This window comes from Trachurus japonicus, chromosome 23 (genome assembly GCF_045865225.1).
Source record: "Trachurus japonicus isolate A0001 chromosome 23, Traja_1.0".
NCBI classification, from domain to species: Eukaryota; Metazoa; Chordata; class Actinopteri; order Carangiformes; family Carangidae; genus Trachurus; species Trachurus japonicus.
In genome coordinates this window covers 14,318,315-14,337,696 of record NC_140929.1, presented here as the reverse complement: position 1 = coordinate 14,337,696, position 19,382 = coordinate 14,318,315, and the positions used below count along the sequence as shown (strand labels likewise).

The window sequence follows — 19,382 nt, the reverse complement described above, 5'->3', positions numbered from 1 at the left end:
TCCATTACCTGAATTATTTTTCCAGTCTCTCCTATCTTTTGTAATGTCTGCATCTGCTTTAAGCTCACTGTTGTCTGCTAGTGAAAGAAAGGGGCGCGTGAACTCTGTTACAATACTGACCTCTAGTGTCAGGCGGGCCCGGCTCTGGCTGCTGTGTGAGTTTTTAGATGTGACATTTTAGCAGGCTCATTGGTAGTCCTATCTAAGGTAATGAATCCGCTTTGGACAAACTGCCTAGTTTGAAGCTTTAGCCTGCAAACGCCTGGAGCAGGGATTGCCCAGGATAGGGCAGAGGTAGATTAGGAGTCAGTGTAATGAGAGGCAAAGCATCTCTTTAGCTCACCCTTTGTCTTTCCCTCCATCCACCAAAGCCTTGAAGGAGAGGGAGAGAGATACTTCTCTGGCCAGTGGCTGCCACACGGGCATTGGCTTTATTTTTCATCATCCCCCTCTCCTCTCTGCCCTGCTGGCTTCCTCCTCTTTTCCTATCTCTATTTTTTCCCTTCCTTTTTCTCCATCCTCAGACGTGGATACTGACACTCTCTCATGCCAAAACGGCCTCACGTCCTCAACAGGGGACCGTCCGATCTTCTGGAATATGGAAAAACACGGAGGCTTGCCAGCCACGCCGGTGTGTGCAGCACATGGGTAATAGGCATAATAGGGTCAGGCCTGCATTTAATAAACAATTACCCATCTATAATAGATGAGTCCGGCTCCTAAGGCCCAGCACCTGGCCTGGGTCGAGAGGGGGAACAGGAGAGAGAGACAGAGCCAAGATGAATGAATAATGCAGACGAGATACCCATCAGAGCACACAAACGCAGGGGCCCACACAGCGCCAATTATCTTTCCCTGCTAATGATGATCATCTTGATGCTCTCCCCCACACCCTCCGCACCGCCACCATCCCGCCACCCAACACCCCCATGCCCAAATCTGACATTTACCCAGCTGCCCCTGCACCTCACCGTGCCTCCTGCTTCCCAACTCATCAAAAAAAAGAGAAAAGGGAAAGGAGAGGAGAGGGGAGTCAAAATGAAGTAGTGACTGTTTTTATCATTTTTCTGTGACATTCTACTTTTATTTTATTTTGGCGGGATAGTAGTAGGGTTTCCTGGTGGCAGGGGGTGGCGAGGGCACTGTGGCCGTCGCTCTTCTTTTGAATTACAAATCAATCAGGGACTTCTCTTCAGCGGCTTCCCATTCAGTCCAAGGTCACCCAGATTACACAAGGTTAAAGTGTGTGTGCATGCAGACAGACCTGAGGGGCGGGTGGTTGACGGGGAGGGGATGGCTGTCGCTAGCTGGATTAGCATAGAACTCTGACAGAGCGAGGGGAATTAAAGGCAGTGCAGAGGTACGGTGGCCGAGCAAAATGGTCCCCGCTCGCTCTCCTATTTGAATAGACGGCCTGAGATACGTGAAAACAGAGAGGCAGCGGGGGGAACCTCTTTGGCCCCCAGGATCAGAGTGGGGTGGGGAGGGGGACCTGTGGTGCTCAAGCTGACTGCTAGTAAAGTAGATAGGGCCCCAGCAGACTGCTTCAATATGGGCTCTGGGAAAGATACACAGCCATTTTGGCTCCCTCAGGGCCCAAGCCTGTGGTTATAATGGGATCAGAGCCATGACCCTCCCAGGACACCGTACCACTGTTGGATATTCTATTAGTTTCCTCTGCAGTGAATAGAAGTCTGTGCTCAGCTACTTTTCTTACTCCGAATCACATTTGTTTTACTTTTTATGTAGCTTTAACAGTGACTAATCAAATTATTTAAAGTTTCCACGAACAGACTTCATCAACAGTAGAACAGAGTGCAGTGCTGCTTATGACTATTGTAAAACCTTCTAATATATAAAGCTATATACTGTGGCTATCTTCTAATCATATCTAATGTTCTTTATGTATGCAAGGATATTGTAAGCTATTAACATATGCACGAAAAAAAGCGAGCCCCATAATTGTTCCTTTTTACCATTTAATCCCAGCACTGGAAGATACAGCAGAGATCACATTAACATTTACATTTCCGAATCCCCCACCTCCTTGATACAGCTCCAGCTTTCAGCCCCAGCATCTCATCTGCCTTTACATAATATCAGGCTGTATTAATGCTACATATGGAGCTCCACTGTCTGTGCTGTGTAGATTTACATTTTCCTAATGATGTGCTTTCATTTTTCCTCCACTATCCCCCTGTCCTTCCCTTCACCTCCAGCCCACAGCCCACGGTGATTTAAAACACATACAACTGTACTGCCGTTTTACTGCAGAATAACACAAAGCGCGGGTTGAGACACCTTTGGTCGCCCTGGCCCCATCTGTTGCACATCTGGAAGTGGTGCACTGCACCAATAATTGGAAGTCAATTTGTTTGAAGTTATGTATTTGGCATCTGGCTCGATTCATAAAAAGTCTGGAAATCGCATTAATTTTATAGCATCTCGAGAAGGCCCAGCCACTTTTTTTTTTCATCTCACTTGTGTTCCATCGTTAATGCACATGAGGCCTTGCTAGTCTAGTGACGTGGGAGTTTGTCAGGCACTGGTCAGGGTGTGGTCCTTAATAAAAACAGCATGGAGGCCAGTGCCCCAAAGAATCGAGGGATGGATTACAGTGGTGAACTAGAGAGACAATGCTGATTGATTCTTGAGTCGATGATCATTAAAAGAGTTGTTCACATTTTGCCTAAAAGTTTTCATCATTTCACCTTTAACTTTGACCTTAACCTCGGATCATTTCTTATTTTGCCTGAAAGCATAACTCATCCTGGGCCTGGTTTGCCACATTTCCAGTATCCGGGCTGACTGATTGAGAAGCAGCATGGTGTTGTTTGTCACACAGCTCTGAGTCATGGCTGAAAATAGATATGACACTTGATGTTTGGTGCCTCACTGCCGGCTGTCATATTGTTATTCCCACTCAAATTTCACCTAATTTGTGCACAAGTCTTGTCACAGTCCAGATCCTGATGAGGGCTTTTAGGTGGTTATTTTTTTCCCCTTCGCTTTCCCGTACCTGTGGCAATGAGGTGCAATGACATACACACCTGCGTATGCATGTGCACAGTTTTTTGTGTGTGTATGTGTGTGTGTGAGGAGATGCGTATGCGTGCGCGTTTGTGTTTTGCACACAAGCACATTTGATTAGGCTTGTTTGTGCGCATTGAGTGTGTGCGGCCCCCTGTGCCAGTGTGTGTTTGCTGCGCTCCAAAGTGAGTCACCTCAGCGGGAGGTGATTAAGAGTTGCCAATGGCAGGCTCGACAGGTGAGTGCATTGTAGCACGCTGGCAGCTGTGGCATCTGCGCAGGTGACAGCTTCTCCTGCTCAGTGGTGGTGTCAGTGTTGGTGGGTGGCAGGAGGTCTGACAACGTTGTTTTGGTGACAGAACGACTCTGCTGTGAGGTTCACGACATCACTTGCCTTCTTTAGATTTGTCAGTTTATACTGGGAAGTATAGGAAGTACCATGGACTTAGCCTATACTGGAGAGGCACTATTCCATATGTGAAAAAGCACTGTTTAGTGTTTATCAGCTATTGTTATACACTAAAAGAATTTTTACTTTATAGACCTTTTGGGATAATCCACCATAAATGTTCTCTGTTGTACCATACGCCTGAGTTGGGCTTCTTTATATTAACATGCTGCACAGTGTCAGGACAAAACACAGCCCATTGCTGCCACCTGCTGTTGGAAATACCACACAGCAAGTGGCCCTAAGGAGTGAGGTCATTCATTCAGGGACACCATTTTGCTGGGCATGCACTAGTAAAACAAAAAGAAATGGAAAGATTATTTTACAGGGTGCACAGTTTTTTGGCAGATATGGTAACAAACCTGAACTGAAATCTGTTTCTTATGAAGGAGATCAGCCAAAGACCCAGAGGAAGCGAGAGATGTCGCTTGTAAGGATTCGCAAACTTTTCCCAAATTTGTTTTACATGTTCAAATTTATGTTCACCTCTTAACATATGCAGCTAATGTCTCTAACATAATAGCCGTGTCAGATATCCACGCTGTTTTCTCAATCCACTGTCGACACATCCCACTTCACTTTCACATCAGTTCCTGTGCGTTTCCAAAACCATGAGTTGATGAACTGTGATATTCCAAATAAAAAAGTCTTGTTCTGATGTCACCGTTGCCTCATCCGACCACATTTCCTTTTGAAGCTTGTGCATAACTGGCCTTGAACTTTGTCCATGATAGCCTTTGATATGGAAAGAAATGAATTAGTTAGGAAGTTTAATCTGACTTTCCTTTTTAGCATAGCATGCTTTGTCCCCAGGGGAAGCCCGCAAAGAGCGTTACGTGAATGTGTATGAGTATTATTTTTTCTAAATCTGTCAATACTTTAGATAAGGTAAAGGGTATTCATCAGTATTATTCTACCCCTGACTTTGTCTTTCATCAATTTCTGCACCACACTAATTGGATTTGTGTATTTTTCTCAAGTTTAGTAAAGCGAGAAAAGAGGGGGAAAAAAATCATTGAAAATCAAAATGTAAATTGAGTCTTTTGAAATTTCACTCATGCTGACTCTGTCTTAGATACTCTTCATGTTTTTTTAGCATAATGAAAATCTATATTTACCTTCCATAACTGCTTTGGCCAATTACCCATAAACATCACTCACCACTTTGTAGTTGGAGTGGCTATACCGCGTAATGATTGATTGCTTCAGTCTTATTTGCAGCTAAAGAGGAGATGCAGGCGAGGGATGTTTCGATTTCATTACAGAGAAATACACGCTAATAACACTGAAACATTAATTCACAGAGACTCTGAGAAATCCAATTGGGAAATATTGCTGTGTTTTTTTCTATACTCATCTGTTTGTTGTATTATTAATGCATGACTACATGATTAGAAAACTAGATGTTGATGAATGATTTCTGCTTGATACGACTAGACAATCAGTAAGTTTTCAAGTTAAAGCTGTTGTTTTTTTTAAAATCACTGTTATGAATGACGTTTTTTCCTGCAAACAGTTTACAATCATATGAAAGGACACATCTCCTCATCCAGATTACCTCCAAGGAAACTTTCTTAGCTCTCAGCTAACAGCTCTCATAGCAACTCTTTATCCCTCACCATTATTCATCCTCAAGGGCTCATCAGCTCACAGTAGGCTCATCAGAATTATTACTCCTCCTCTACTTGTCTTTATTATCCAATTTCCCTCCTCTCGTCTCCTTTCTGCCATTCATTGCCAATCAACCACCTTGTAAGCCGGCCCTTCACCTTCCACCGTGAAAACTTTTCAGCTCTGTTCCTTCCTTGGGTCTTGTTGTCTTCTAGACAGATCACATTGTACTCGAACCACTTGCACATACTTCAGTGTTTAGTTTTTTTAAAAATAATTCCCTATATTTAAAATGTAGCATTTTGAGATAGTTTCCTTTTTTCTTTTCCAAGACAAGAAGTTTTTCTCATACCTTTAAACTTATTGTCTTGGAAAAGAAAAAAGGAAACTAATTATTTCATACGGACATAATGAACTTTCATAGTATATTTTGAGATAGTAAAGTGAGTGAGCTAAAGTTTTTTTGCATGCTGTATGTTCAGAATCGATGTCTTCAGTGGGACAACAACAAGAACCCAAAATCAAGTGTATCAAAAAAGGGGGTTTATTATATTTGTCCACCCCTACTAGGAATAAAAAAGGTAACATGTTAGATAATATGTATATCTTTTTTCATGAATACATGGATTAAAACATATATAAATACATAAACACTTATTTAACAAAAACGTTTAAAAAGACACAGACAATGACACAGGACATGTTAGACAATGCAGTGAGTACATCAGTTACATGATATTTTTTGAAAGGTGAAACTGGCAGTTCAGATAAGGCACATCACACAGTCACAATCCTGACAGCAACTGCTGGAAATCCTTTTGTAGAGTAGTCATATTTTCATCTAAAACGGACAGTTGTGGTGGCAGTGGTGGTTTTCAGTGATTATTTTTTGCATGTTACAGTGTACAGCTACCACAGTGTTTACCAAAACAACAACAACAACAAAAACAAAAACAACACAGCAGACTTGGTCATGTACATTATTTACATAAAGGCTGATAAGTGTCTCCCTTTTTCTTCTGAGTCTGTTTCTGCTCTGTCTGGGAGGCAGAGAAACATGTTCATTGTCTGTAGCAAAGTTAAAAAGAGCAGATGCTGCTGCTGATCCTCAGGATGTTGCTTTGGTCCCGCTGAGGAGGAGGAACAAGATTACACATTTTATATACAGGTGGCACTTTGAGGGGCTCTGTCAGGTGTGTCAGCTGTCATTGAAATGACTTGTAGCCCTGTGAGTGGTCATCATTGTATGCCTGGAGCCGTCAGTCAGTCTTTTTAAAGGCTCTGTGTATGCCCTTTAACGCTGGGGATTACAACCATGTTGTCATGAGGAGATAATAAGAGTGTGTTCTGAAGGGGTGTGGGCGGGTGGGGGGGCATTATAGGTCGTCACCCCCGGCAGAGCTGAAGCTGCTCCTGCGACTGCTGTCCTTGGACGCAGCGCCGGGCGAGCCGGCCGACAGCAGCGGGTCGGTGCCGAACGGCGAGAGCGGGTCGTCCATCAGGATCTCGTCCAGCCGGTGCTCCTCCTTGAGCGTGGCGCTGAAGAAGTCCGTGAAGTGGGACAGCGGGTCGGAGAACGTGGTGCAGCCGTCGGTGCCGGCGATGTGGTCCTGCGGGCCGGCGGCGGCGGGGATGGAGGGCACCCCGGCAACCACGGCTAGCCTCTGGAGGTAGTCGCTGCTGGGGTCTTCCTGGTAAAGAGGCGGCTGCTGGGGCTGCTGGGCCTGGGGAGACGACTGCTGCTGCTGCTGCTGCTGCTGTTGTTGCTGTTGTTGCTGTTGTTGTTGTTGCTGCTGTTGTTGTTGTTGCTGTTGTTTGAGGAGGTGGGAGGAGAGTTCAACTGTACCCAAGGCTGTGGTCATGTTTGGGAGGCCATGTGCTCGTGCCTGGATCTCAAGCTCCTGAAAAACAAAGGAATAGAAACCATTAGTTAAAGTTTGTATACATTTATATATTATATACTTGCTCAGTCATTGTAGTTTCAAGCTGATTAAATTCCTAAAAATGTCTGAAAACCAGTTCTGAGAATATCTGCAGAGGAGTAACTGTGGGACAATCCACACCTTTTTCACATCTCCTCCACATTACTGAAGTAATGCTGGGAAGTTTGGATGTTGACACACACTCCTCTCCCACACACACGCCCTCTCACAGATCACAGAGAATGCCATGAGCACTAATCACTCCTTGCTGTCACCACAGAGCCCACTTTGACCTTTATTAACTGTTCCTTTTATCATCAGCAGTGGTGAAGGCTTCCTGGATACTTCTGTCACCTTTGGAGATGATTACAGATTTACTGTGTCACTGTGGTAAACTCAGACATACCACATTCTTTGTGTGTGGAGAGAAGTGCATCTGCTGACCTCTGTGCATGCATGGGTCATTAAGCAAGTCCTCCATTACTGCTCATCATCTATTTCTGACCTGCTTTTATTCCCACTGAAAGAACTGAGCTCATTGTGTTTATTTATCCGGTAATTAGCACTGAGTTGTCTGAGATTAGATTAGAGATAGGGGGGTGTGGGGCTGGGGGGAGAGGGGGTGTAACGACCTCATGTACACAACAATTTAGGGCCCAGATTAGGTTTTCAAGTCGTAAAAGGCTGGTACTGTTGGTGGAAATTAGCAGAAGTGTGAAGTGCATGGTGATGATGGAGTCAATGAGCCCTCTGTCTGGTCTTCACTTACAAACAGTCTCCACTTTCATCATAGCAACTTAATAATGTGAATATGAAAGTGTAATTGGAGGCTGCCATGGCGCTCAAGTGAATTTAAATGCTAAGACATTAGCAAGTTCATTTATGGGCTGCTCCTGTGCTTGTGTGAGGGAAATACTCTTGACTCATTTGGCTGTATACATCTAAGCCAGACGAGTATAATTAGGATACGAGTATAAAATACAAACATACAGATATTTTCACATATTTTTTAAAATAATAACTAAATGTCATTCACTTTTGGCTTTTTCAACTTTGCCACCTTCTCATTTCTTGTGTTTTCCTCTCGGTGTAATAGTCCAACTGTGTGTTTTTTGACCACGAAAACAAACTGAGCACCGTCTTATTACCTGGATCCTCAGCAGCAGCCTCCTGTTTGCTTGCTCCAGCTTCTTCTGTCTGCTCTCCAGCTCGCGGGCGTGCTGCTGCTCCTTCTGCAGCCACCTTATGTACTCCACTGAGGCCTTCAGGATGGTGCCTTTGTTCCAACGCATGTCTCTGCAGAAAAGGAGAAATGTAAAAGATAACCTTTACACCGAACCCCCTGATGTCGGCAGAATATCCTCCACAATAAAAAAAAAATGGGGAAAAGTTTTAACACAGAGGTTTTTACCCCTTTTATGATATGAATAGGAAATGGTGATTTACATTGGGCAATTACTCATCCTTGGACATTACATGGGGACACTGAATAGGAATTTTAATAGAATAGTTAAGTAGCTACGTGGAAAGTCCATTCTCGTACCTCCTTGTTCGGTAAAATTAATCCTCGAGTAAAAATAGGTGAAGGAAAATGAGCTAAGTAGGAAGACAGGGGGAAAAATGGAGCAATGGACTTAAGGTGCTAGAGTGCAAGTCATTCTTTGCAGATATTATTGCTTTTTTAAAAAGGAAAGGGGAACTGTAGTAAAATTGTCCTTTTCCACACAAGTGAGACGTTGGTCTGATCAGCGGCTAATAATCTCTTTTATCCCGTGTTAATGGCACAATGACAACGCTAACCTTCCATTTAAATTTGAAGCAAAGTTCAATTGCTAGAGATGGCCGGTGGATTTCAATTCAGCTCCATGCTCCATCTCTATGTTCCAATTGTGCTTCAAACTTTGATTCAAATGGTGTGGCCCGCTTCTTTGCATTTGACCCTTTCCTCATCATTCATGCTTTGAGCTGAACTGCCGGGGACCCAGCAAGAGGATGTACAGCTCGTGGAGCGCAGACTACAATGGAAGTTCAAGTGCACTCTTGAAATATGACTGAAATGTGCTTGAGTTCTCATTTGAATTCAATGAACAACATTTAGAGTGTCTTTGTGCTTAGAATTTAATGCAGTTCTCCGCCAGACGAGTTCTCGCAGTTGTGTCAGCGATGGAAAGTGAAGAGAAGCGGCGCATTGTTTCGGTAAATACATTTCAGATTTTGAAACTTACGGGTCATTTGACTTTGGTATGAGCGTCCCCAGCTCCTTAATCCTGTAGTTGATGTTGTATCTTCGTCTTCTTTCAACTAAGAAAGCAGAACAAAAGAAGAGCAAGAGATGATTAGAGCGTTGTCAGCTGCTGTGCTAAAGGCTAGCCATAACTCATTTTCAGATCATAAACTGATGGAGTTGAAAGGCGGCGGGGGGGAAGGGGGGGGACACTTACTCAAATTATGGTTGTCTTTCTTCTGTCTCTCTTTGGCCATCACCCTTGTGTCGTGTTCTGTCAAAAAAATAAATCACAGAGGGGAACGAATTGATTAGCAGCACACACTAATTTAGGAACTGAAAGACAACGAACACGAAACTCCACAAAAGGTCCAGTCAGGAGACGCACAATCAGTTGTTTTGAGGGAGTTCAGGGCTGGGGTCAGCTAGAATGTGGACTTTCCACGCATTAGCCAGCACCACAGACACAAGTTTGATCTCCCAATACACACACACACACACACACACTGAAAGAGCCTAGTTTATCCCCTCCAGCATGTCTGAAGCTCATTGTGGAAAAAAAAAATGGTAACCACTTTTATACTTACACCATAATTAAGACAGTTTAGCAAATTCACTAATCTGTCCTGGAGAGGGACAAAAATGTCAGTGCATCCATATTTGTATTCACATTCTTCCAAATTACATAATTGGGGACCTGAGATTGGATTTCCCAATTTGTCTCTGTTGATTCAATCAAGACAATTTAAACTCTGTGTAACAGCCCATTGTCCTCTCCGCCCACACTCAAATGAACCAAATGGCAATTTACTTATTTGCCCATTGAGAGTGAAGGGTTCTTCAGGCATCCCTTCGATTTCCTAAATCAATTAGGCTTCTTTGCTTGATGCATGACATTAATAAGAAATGTCTTAAAGGGCCCACTGTTTTTACTCTGGGACAAAAACGCTACACGTTTCTACGGCCTATTAACAGAACCAACGACAAGAAGGACAGCGTTTGTCACACACAAGTGGGCTCGCATATTTGTCTGTTGGCCTGACACATGTAAATTAGCTCGAGTTTAGCCTCAACAGATGCGCATATGTTGCCATTTATAGCTAACACAGGTAGACTCTGTTCTTCAATGCAGGCTTTCATGTTTTGACTTGAGCGTTTTTTGTTGTTGTAATTCCCCCAAATCTTCTCTTCGAACAACCAGATCTTCGTGTGATATTTATCTTGTACAGTAATGTGAGCCCGTGATAATGCATTAATTGGTTAGTTGTTTAATCAGTGCTATGGTATGAGTTCATACCTGTGTATTCCCTCTTAACAGTGAGCTTTGTGGGGTTAGATGTGGGACTCATTCCATCATTAGGGGCGTTCATACCTTGTTCACCCCCATAGACGTCCAGCATGCTGCTACTGAGGGACACCTGAGGGAGGAGAGAGAGTAGAGGGAGATAGAAGAAAGAGAAAGGGTCAGTCAGGGGTAACGCATTTACATTTCACACGCACGTAAACGCGGATGCCTTTCACACCTAAACAAAAGCCACAAGACAAATAGTTGTTTTTAACTGCTGTGTGGCTTTGTCTCGCATTAACAAAAACTGACAGGAGGAGAGTGGAGTGATCAGAGCCTCGCAGAGATTGTTGTCCGCCCCCAGGCCTCTGGCTCTGGACCTCTCAGCAGGGAACTACAGTATCCACATGTCTGCCACAGCAGGACAACGCAAACCCAGTGCTGTGCTCTTGAATTGCTGCCACGTTCAAATTGCCCGCTCATCTCGCATCACAAAGGGTAAAAACAACTTAACAAGGTCTTAACCCTGCTTAAACTGGGTCAGTAAAGGGTTGTGGTCCTGCAGCCTTACTGCATCTAACCCTGACCTCCAGCCCAGACTGGCTGCTCCCTTGGATTTGGTTTGAACATACATAGTGTCTTGATCTGCTAATGCCACAATTTTCAAACACCCCCTCCCCCCCTCCCACTTGAAAGTGGCCCTAACACAGAGATGTGCTCTGTGTTGAAAATAGCATCCCATTAGAGATGAAAAGGCTAGCTAGGTCAACTGCTTGAACAGAGGCAAAACTGTTTTCCTACGGGTCTCTTCTCGTCTGGGAAAGCATGCATCAGTTCTGCGATAATGACGCCTTTTCACGGACGGGGGAGATGTCAAGATATAGCGTGCTGACACACATGTGTGTCTAATTCGCATTTGTGTATTTATGGGAAAACGCCACAGAAGCCACCACGGATTCAAAGATGCGCACAGACAATTTTATCCACGACATGTGTGTCAAATCCAACCACTAGACTGGTGAATGTGATAAGGTGGCATGTCAAGTCAAGAGATGGGAAGGAATGGAGAGCAAGAGGGTGGGGAGGAAACAAAATAGAAGAAAACTGCAGACATTTCAAAATTCTGCACTTGGTTCAGTTTGCATGTGCATTTTCCTTTTCTCATTATCTCACCAAGATGGGAGGAAGGAGAGGGAGGAGGAGGGGACAAAAATGCTTATCAAAATGAAAGATTGCAACAATTCCCCTACTACTCCTATTGTAATCACTTCAATCCCTCTCCTGTCTGTGTTCCTGGATGTGTTGACACGGCGAAACGACGTGATGCATCGTACTGTATGACTAATTAGGATGAATTGATCCATTTAAGCATGGTATCATTTCTGAACAAGCCCACTGGGAGTGTATGCATTAGCCCGATCCAATGGCTCAGAAACCCTCTGCAACAAGATCTCCCACCCCTTGCTCCTCCGCTGTGCTTCTGTCCTCATTTTAAACCTACACCCCCTCCTCCCCACGCCTTATCTATCACCCCCCCCCCCCCCTCATTCCTTCTCTGCCACAGTATCTGTTGTGTTTTGCTCCATGTCACTTTATCTGTGTGTATGATTCTTTGTCTAGCACTGTGTGTTTCTCTGTATTTAAGGAGTTAAGCCCAGATTCCCAGTTATTCCCATCCTACAAACTCTCTCTGTATTTGCTTCAGGTGTCGGCCAAATGAACCCCTTGTCCCACATTTTTTTCGGCCAGAGGTTTCAAATTCCTTCCTGGCTATGCATCCTACTGCTGGTGTTTGTGTGTCTGTGGTGCCAGTTCTGGTATCCCAATTCCCATTCAATTTGAACGTAGCTCCTCCTATTGTCATATTGTCCCCATCATCCTTTCGTTTTAACTTAATCTTCGTTGTTAAACTTCTTGAGTAATGTGAGAAATGTAGCTAAGCTCCAATGAACTTTGACTCATCTCTAGACTTAAGCTGCCCTCAAACTAAGACAGGTCCCCCTTTTCCCAAGCTAGTCAAGCCTGCACCTACAAGTCTGGGTGGAGGAACCTCACTTTCAAGTCCCAATTCAACAGAGGAGAAGTCATTAATGAAGAAATCTAACTTGACATGTACCTAGCTGCAAAGAATGTGAAGCAAGAGATATGTGTTGCAATAATCAATAGAAAAGACCTTCATACCACTGATAGTCTTAAACAGTGTTAGTGTGCAGCTGTTAGAGCAAAAGTTAGTGTGATTCATACTTACATTGTTTTGCATTATGATGTTAGGCTCCATGCAATCCAAGCCTCCATCATTGAAACCGGATTCAAGACTAATTAGGTCATCAATAACTTCATCCATTGGAAACTAAAAGAAAACAGTAATTTCAGTGTACTCATGGACAGACTGATTATGTTTATACCAGAATTTCAATACTGTCCAAGTCTGAGTTTTTGAAATCTCCACATTCAAACCAAAATAGACACGAGAAAGGGGAGGGACTGTCGGGAGACTAATCCAATAACAGGCAAGTTCTCCACCGCCGAGTTCTGAAATTAGTTAGCAGTGGTAGCGGGAAAAACATGCATCTGTTATCAAACTGGTTTCCTTCTTTGAAGGGGTTCTCTCATCAGAGACTGCATGTCTGAAGTTATTGATGAGCACATCAGAGAGAGAGAGGGAGATCAATAATGGCATCACTTTGTTTAGATGATTAGTTGGATCTACTCTCTGCATTGTAAAACATTCAAACCCAGTCCAGTTAGGAATTTAGTAATGGCCACTGGTGTTTGTGAATTCTACTGTATGTTGACTGTCCATCCCAGCAAAGTGCCAGCCATGATTCATCTCTTGTAATTTGAAAGAATTTAAAGGGACTACAACAAAAGTCTTAACTAGTGGATATTATGAAAACTAACATGGTATGTTTTCAACAGGAATAAGGAGTGATGACAGGAAAGAGTTGCGAAATGTACAAAAATTCTGACCCACAGTTTGTCTGTATGTGACCTCTGTGGTTCAAATTTTCTGTTGCATTTTCACTCTTTTCCAGTCACCACCCGGCACATTCAGAGGTTTGTCAATTTCAGTTCCATAAATTCAGCAGCATCTTAATTCACATTCACAGACTCTCTTCTTCCAAAAGGGCCACTCACCTCGCTGTCGTGATTGGCCATGGTGAGCAGGGTTACAGGGCTGTTGGGGTTGCTGCTGTCGCTGACAGAGGGCATGTGTCCGTTCCTCATGATCGGCACCGTGGTCAGCGGCTGGCCGGGAGCGTGCGGATGCTGCACGGCGTGACCCTGCCCGGCCGACGAGGCCAGCTTGGAGCCCAGCGTCAGGTACTGCTTGACCTGCTGGTTCTGGCTCTGGTGGAGGTGGAACTTGGAGTTCTCCAGGTGGCTTTGTACCTGCGACAAAATCAGATCGTACATACTTTCAGTTAGCTGACTGGATCAGAGACCAGTTCGGTAGGTGGGAGACGTGGCGAGTTTGCTGTTCACACCACTGAAACAGCACTGACTAAGAACATATGCACTCAGGGTTGCAGGGTTGTTTGCAGCGGCTGTCGACTTTGCGATAGGATGATCTCATTCAATACACAGAAATAGCTGAGAGTCACAGTTTCCCATTATTAGTCACTCCCTGTGTTTTGTAAAACATAAGTTAACACTCATATTAAACTGAGTCATGTTTCTCATATGTAGCAAGTTTCTTTATGAGAATTAAGACTCATCCGCAAGGTCATTTGTTGAATAATTGTTCCCATGTTCTGTCATACCGGTGCTAAACAGACAATAGAATGCAGAAGCACATACAGCAAACAGCCAGCCAAAAATGACAAACCATTAATGAAAACCCTACAAATCCATCACATTAGAAAATATGATAACAGCGTTTCACAAAACATTTAACCACAAAATTCAGAAGTTTCCTCAGTTTCAGCGTTCTTACATTTGAAGCTCTGGTTGCGTCCCGCATCGTGTAGTAACTGCAGTCAGTTAAGTGTGGCATTCTCAGAAAAGCAGATAATCTTCAGTTTGGTTTGTTTGAGTGTAGCAGCAGAGCAGGTCAACTTTAGGCATCCAGGTCTGCTGCTGCTATCCTTCTCAGTGCGTGTCTGTCCCCTCCTGTCCCCTACCAATGTCTTATAAGGGCCCTAAGTGAACTAATTAGGCCCAAAGCTGGGGGTAAGCCTTTATGTTGCATAGCATGATAATCACTTCAAACACTGGACTGTCAGATCACCCAGGGTTTGATCACTGCAGGACATCTGCCTTTAGTGTCTATCACTAATTCATTGGGACCGCCCTCTTCTGTCCCACTGACCAATCAGTGGTCAGGTCCCAAACGTCCTCTTGCTGCAAGCTCCAGGGTTTTGGCAGCACAATTGACCCTTGTTCCCCACTGGGGGTTTTAAATAACTTCTCTAATGCCATTTTTAACCAAGCCTTTTCATTCATTCACTTGTTTCAATGTAGACGGTTTAGTATTATCAGTTTCCAAAACAATAAGTGCAACAAAGCTATTTTGAGGTCTTTATTACTGTAAATTTAGAGCTATTTTCAGAGAGAACATCTCACCTAAAAATGTCTAATTTACTTACTGGTCTGAAGCTCACAAAGAAGCTCACTGTTATAACTTGCTTTATTGGTTTATGGCCTGTAAAGTATTTTTGGGAGTACTTAATAATAATACATGTATTGTTAGCAGTGATTTTATAATGTTAGTCTTGTCAGTCGCTGGTCCTCTTGTCTGTGTCTGTTACTTTCTCTTAAAAGCATGCAATTCATGGACAAAATAGTGTGCTCTCTGGGTTCGCCTTTTTTTTTTTTTTTTTTTTACTTTTTTTTTCTTTATCACTGCATGGATCCTTTTTTTTCCATGACTGACCTCAGCTAATCAGTTGGAAGTAGGGGAAACTCAGATAAGCAACAATGCGGCTTGTAACAGCAGACTCAGCAGACTCTGCTGCATTACTTCACTGAAGATATGACATTAAAGAGGAATTTATTTTTCCATTATCTGCTCCATAATCGTGGTGTCACATTTAGCACACGCTTTAAAAATAGGTGTCATTCATCAACTAAATTACAGATGATGAAAGCGTACAGTGCTGTTATGCAACATTTTCCAGAACAGTGGCCATAGCAGCTACTTCGGTCATTATACAGCTCTGTTTACCTAAAGTTTACTACCATTTGCTAATATTAGCCGCCATTAGCTACTGGTCACGCCACGTCAAGTGTGTCTGTAGCAAATTCAATTAATCAACAATGCGTTTTATTGCTTGTGATTCAATTTTTAATGCTAAAAAGGAAGAACGAGTCAGTTCTTATCTCAGAATTTGCACAGAAAGAATTGATTAAATAAATAACTTTATAGTACGAAGCGCACACACTTCAACCCCCCTAACTGTTTTCAAACATGTAGCAGCGATTAAAGTTAAATGTCAACTTTCACAACTTTTTTAAACCATATGGACTCATAGCTGCAGCTTTATCTTTCTTTTTTTTTTAACTAAAACTCAGCATTACATTCCCTCAGTCAGCCAGACTAGCTGCCCTTATTCACCACTTGTCCACCTAAATAAGAACAGGCTCATCACAATACTCAACTTGTCAGTAGTGACTGAGAGCTCTTATCTGCCTTCTCCAGACCAAACAAGATGCCAGTTGTTAGCCAATCAACATTTTTTCCCACTACGGATAGCAGGAGGGATGCCAGGACTTCTACACACCACATCTGCTTTGTGTGACAGCAGATTGTCCTGGTTTCACTTCAGCTTTCTCACTACTGTAAATGCCGGAGACACGCTTGTTATCCACTTAAGGGAATCTGATTAGATTTGAGAGGTAATGTTGCTTCACTCACCAAGGCCAACCTTAACAATGGCAGGCCTGTGCATGTGTGAAGAGGACATGCTGAAAATTATCAATGCCCGCCATACACAAATCAAGTCAAGCCAATTTTATTTATATAGAGCTCAATCATAACAGAAGTTATCTCAGGGCATCCTTGATATTAAGCAGGTCTAAAATCTTTACAGTTGAGGGGCAGGAAGGAGATAAGAATCTAATTAATCGAGGGTCAAGTTTGAGATTGTTGTGACTCTTTTTGATGTTTGAGACACTTCACTTTTTCTCCTTCTCGACATTTGCCACAGGCACCTGCTACAACAATCGAGGCAGTGTTTGAGGTTACTGGTAGAGAAGAGGTCACAGGTTCACTTTCCATTCACACACATTTGCAGTTATTCTTGACACGCGAACCCAGACCATGTTGGCTAAAACTGCAAATTCACTGATATCAAAACAGTTGGTCTTTTGTCAAACTCGTAAAATATACAAATTATAGTATATCCCCTCAAATGATTTCAGCAGCATAATATAGTATATCATAATGTTTGAATCCAAAAGCAATATTTATCCTGTTTAGTTTTGTACTTCCTGTATCCAGTTGAATCATAAACTTTACTGTCATTAAGGGATCAGCTGCATCTCCCTAACCTCATTAGCCTCATTACAGACTTTTAAAAGCCTACAATAAATATGTCAAAAGCAGACAACATCCTCATTCCACACCCACATGCCCTCTTTCTCTTTCTTTATCAATCAAACTTCTCCTAACTCATTCACTTCCATCATTTCAGCACTTGCAGTGATTTTAACCACACATGAAGGAAGCAGGTTAAATAGAACCAAACAACAAATGCTCTGCAATCTCTGCTCTGCCTTTTGCAATCAGTTGTATAGAATTTGTATCTGATTCATGCAAGTAAATGCACTCTGGAGCTTTAAAACATATCACATCAATTCTCCAATAAGACCTCAAGAGAAAATAGCACCCTGCTGTTACAGAAAATATATATTAGTGCAATTATAATAAAATAAAAGATCACACATTCTAAAAACTCAAATATAAAAAGCATAACCAGCACATGAACATTTCTATTTCTTTATATATTTTCAAAGTCATAATTTCTGCAGCCTCTGTTTGTAAGATGGATTTAATATTGTTGTGATTTACCTCAGAGTTAAAAGGTGTATTTCTTTTCTTTTCCACTGAACTGCTGCACACACCATGCCACTGTAACAGACAGACTCACAGGTGTTTCTTCTGCGTGGAAAGCCCTTGCCTAACTGAGTTTCAGTCTTGCCCAAGTTCTCCTTTCACTTCAGAAAAATCCAACAACTTATGAAACACAGGGTGATGGTGACATTAAGCAGCTGTACAAATATTGGACAAAACTCAGTAGGCGATTTGGATTCATTTCTCCAAAATGCAGGATTTTTTACAACACACTGACACAGTTACGGAATGCAAGAAGCAATGCCCCTATGTATCTTTTTCCCATCTTGAATCTGCGAAGATAAGATGAAAGTGGAACAAAAAGCCTTCTCAGACATGCTTACTGTATTTTTGCTGAGGCTGCTAACCAGCAGATAGCTGAAACCACACACCCCAGATTGTGAAATGTGAGGGCAGATAAGACTGGGAGAGCAAACCGATCACAAAATTCGCATTCCACGGTGGCTATTTAGTTATTCTGCTTGGAAACGCATTACCACAACCTCCCTTGCATGCAAACACAAACAAATGCACACATAGTGCAGCACACATATGCTCCATCTGCATCTGATCTCATCCGAGTCGCCCCCCCCCCCTACCTGTAGAAGCTGGATCTCTGTCAGGGTGATCACTTTGACCACACAACAACGACTCATGGCTCCCCCAGAGTGGCAGCGTCTCCCGCCACAGGAGCTGCAAATTCTTACGGAGGAACAAGAAGTGTCACGGCTGCGGCTGTTATGTCTCATCGAGACAGGGGGGAGAAGAAGAGGAAGAAGAAGAAGAGAGGTGCTGCAGCCTCCTTCCTGGAGCTTTAGCAGAAATATCGGAAAGGAAGGCATGACACATCAGCTTATTGGGGAGCCGCACGGGCCGTTTCCTGTGTGTGTATGTGTGTGTCAGTGCGTGCGTGTGTTTTTGGTCAGGGAAAGGCCTGACAGAGGCAGAAATACTGACGGCAGTTAGAGGGGTTGAAGTGTGTGTGTGTGTCTGTGTGTGTGTGTGTGCAGGGATGTAATAACTTGACAGAATGTGAGTTCCTGCTTGTGGATCACTTCCCTGCCTGCAGAACATCCAGCTCAGCTCAGCACATTCTCCCAGGTTATCTTCATGACACCCACTTCCCCTGGACGGCTCTTTAGCCCTCAAACCGCAGCCATGGCTTCAACTGGGGGAAACGCGCAAAAATGTAATCTGTGGATGTGTGCAAATATGCTAAAACACACAGATGTGCGCTCACACAAATGTGCTGTCATGTCCCAGTCAGTGTCAGGCCACAACAAAGGCCAAAAGCAGGACTTCCCAGAACGGCTCTCAGAGAATTCCTGGACACAGCAAAATGAAACAGACCCAGTTTAGTCCTAGGCCTTTAGATCATAAAAACAACCATCTAGATCCAAAGCCAAGGATTTAATTGATACAAAAACAGGAAAGTTAAGGTCAGCTTCAAAATCCTTATAGCTTACTGAGGCATATCAATATATTTGAGATATTTCTGTTAAAGCAAAACTACTATTTGTTTCATTTAATTCTCCACCATATGCACCTGCAAATGTGTTATCATGACAGATTGCAATGCTAAAATAGAATATTGCTTCTTTGCATCACATTTACCCGCCCTCTGTTAATTACCCCCTGATCCGACGCCCAGAGTGAGATCCAGGAGGATGATGGTGCCATTTTCCCAAGGTTTGAGACCAGGGTTTTATAGTCACTGCTGATTCAGTGATTATTACAAACACTAACTGAGGGCTTTTATATCTTTTGAATCACTTTGATAAACACATTAGAACTTAATTTGAGGACAT

The 19,382-nt window shown here is 43.1% G+C and overlaps 1 protein-coding gene across 7 annotated transcripts; it reads right to left on the bottom strand.

The window, feature by feature from the left end:
- Positions 1–5,614: 5,614 nt before the first annotated feature.
- On the bottom strand, positions 5,615–18,401 carry tfec (transcription factor EC). 7 transcript variants are annotated; one of them, XM_085769076.1, is made up of 8 exons: positions 18,174–18,401; positions 13,659–13,913; positions 12,769–12,870; positions 10,533–10,653; positions 9,453–9,509; positions 9,237–9,312; positions 8,160–8,307; positions 5,615–6,990 (listed from the first exon to the last, which is right to left on the bottom strand). In XM_085769076.1, the coding sequence occupies exons 1-8, from the start codon at positions 18,321–18,323 to the stop codon at positions 6,466–6,468; spliced, it is 1,434 nt and encodes a 477-aa protein (XP_085625202.1). In that variant the 5' UTR covers positions 18,324–18,401; the 3' UTR covers positions 5,615–6,465. The 7 variants fall into 7 exon arrangements, with proteins under 7 accessions (XP_085625202.1, XP_085625204.1, XP_085625208.1 ...); XM_085769078.1 differs by having other exon boundaries at positions 10,608–10,653; XM_085769082.1 differs by lacking the exon at positions 18,174–18,401 and adding an exon at positions 14,458–14,767 and having other exon boundaries at positions 10,608–10,653.
- Between the last annotated feature and the right edge of the window lie 981 nt (positions 18,402–19,382).

Bases quoted from the DNA above. Each gene is read 5' to 3' on its own strand.
- tfec (XM_085769076.1), bottom strand. From the start codon at position 18,323: ATGAGACATAACAGCCGCAGCCGTGACACTTCTTGTTCCTCCGTAAGA. The intron at 9,510-10,532 runs GTATGAACTCAT...TTTTTTTGACAG, and splicing joins TGTTAAGAGGGAATACACAG to AACACGACACAAGGGTGATG. The intron at 9,313-9,452 runs GTAAGTGTCCCC...CTGCTTTCTTAG, and splicing joins GAAAGACAACCATAATTTGA to TTGAAAGAAGACGAAGATAC.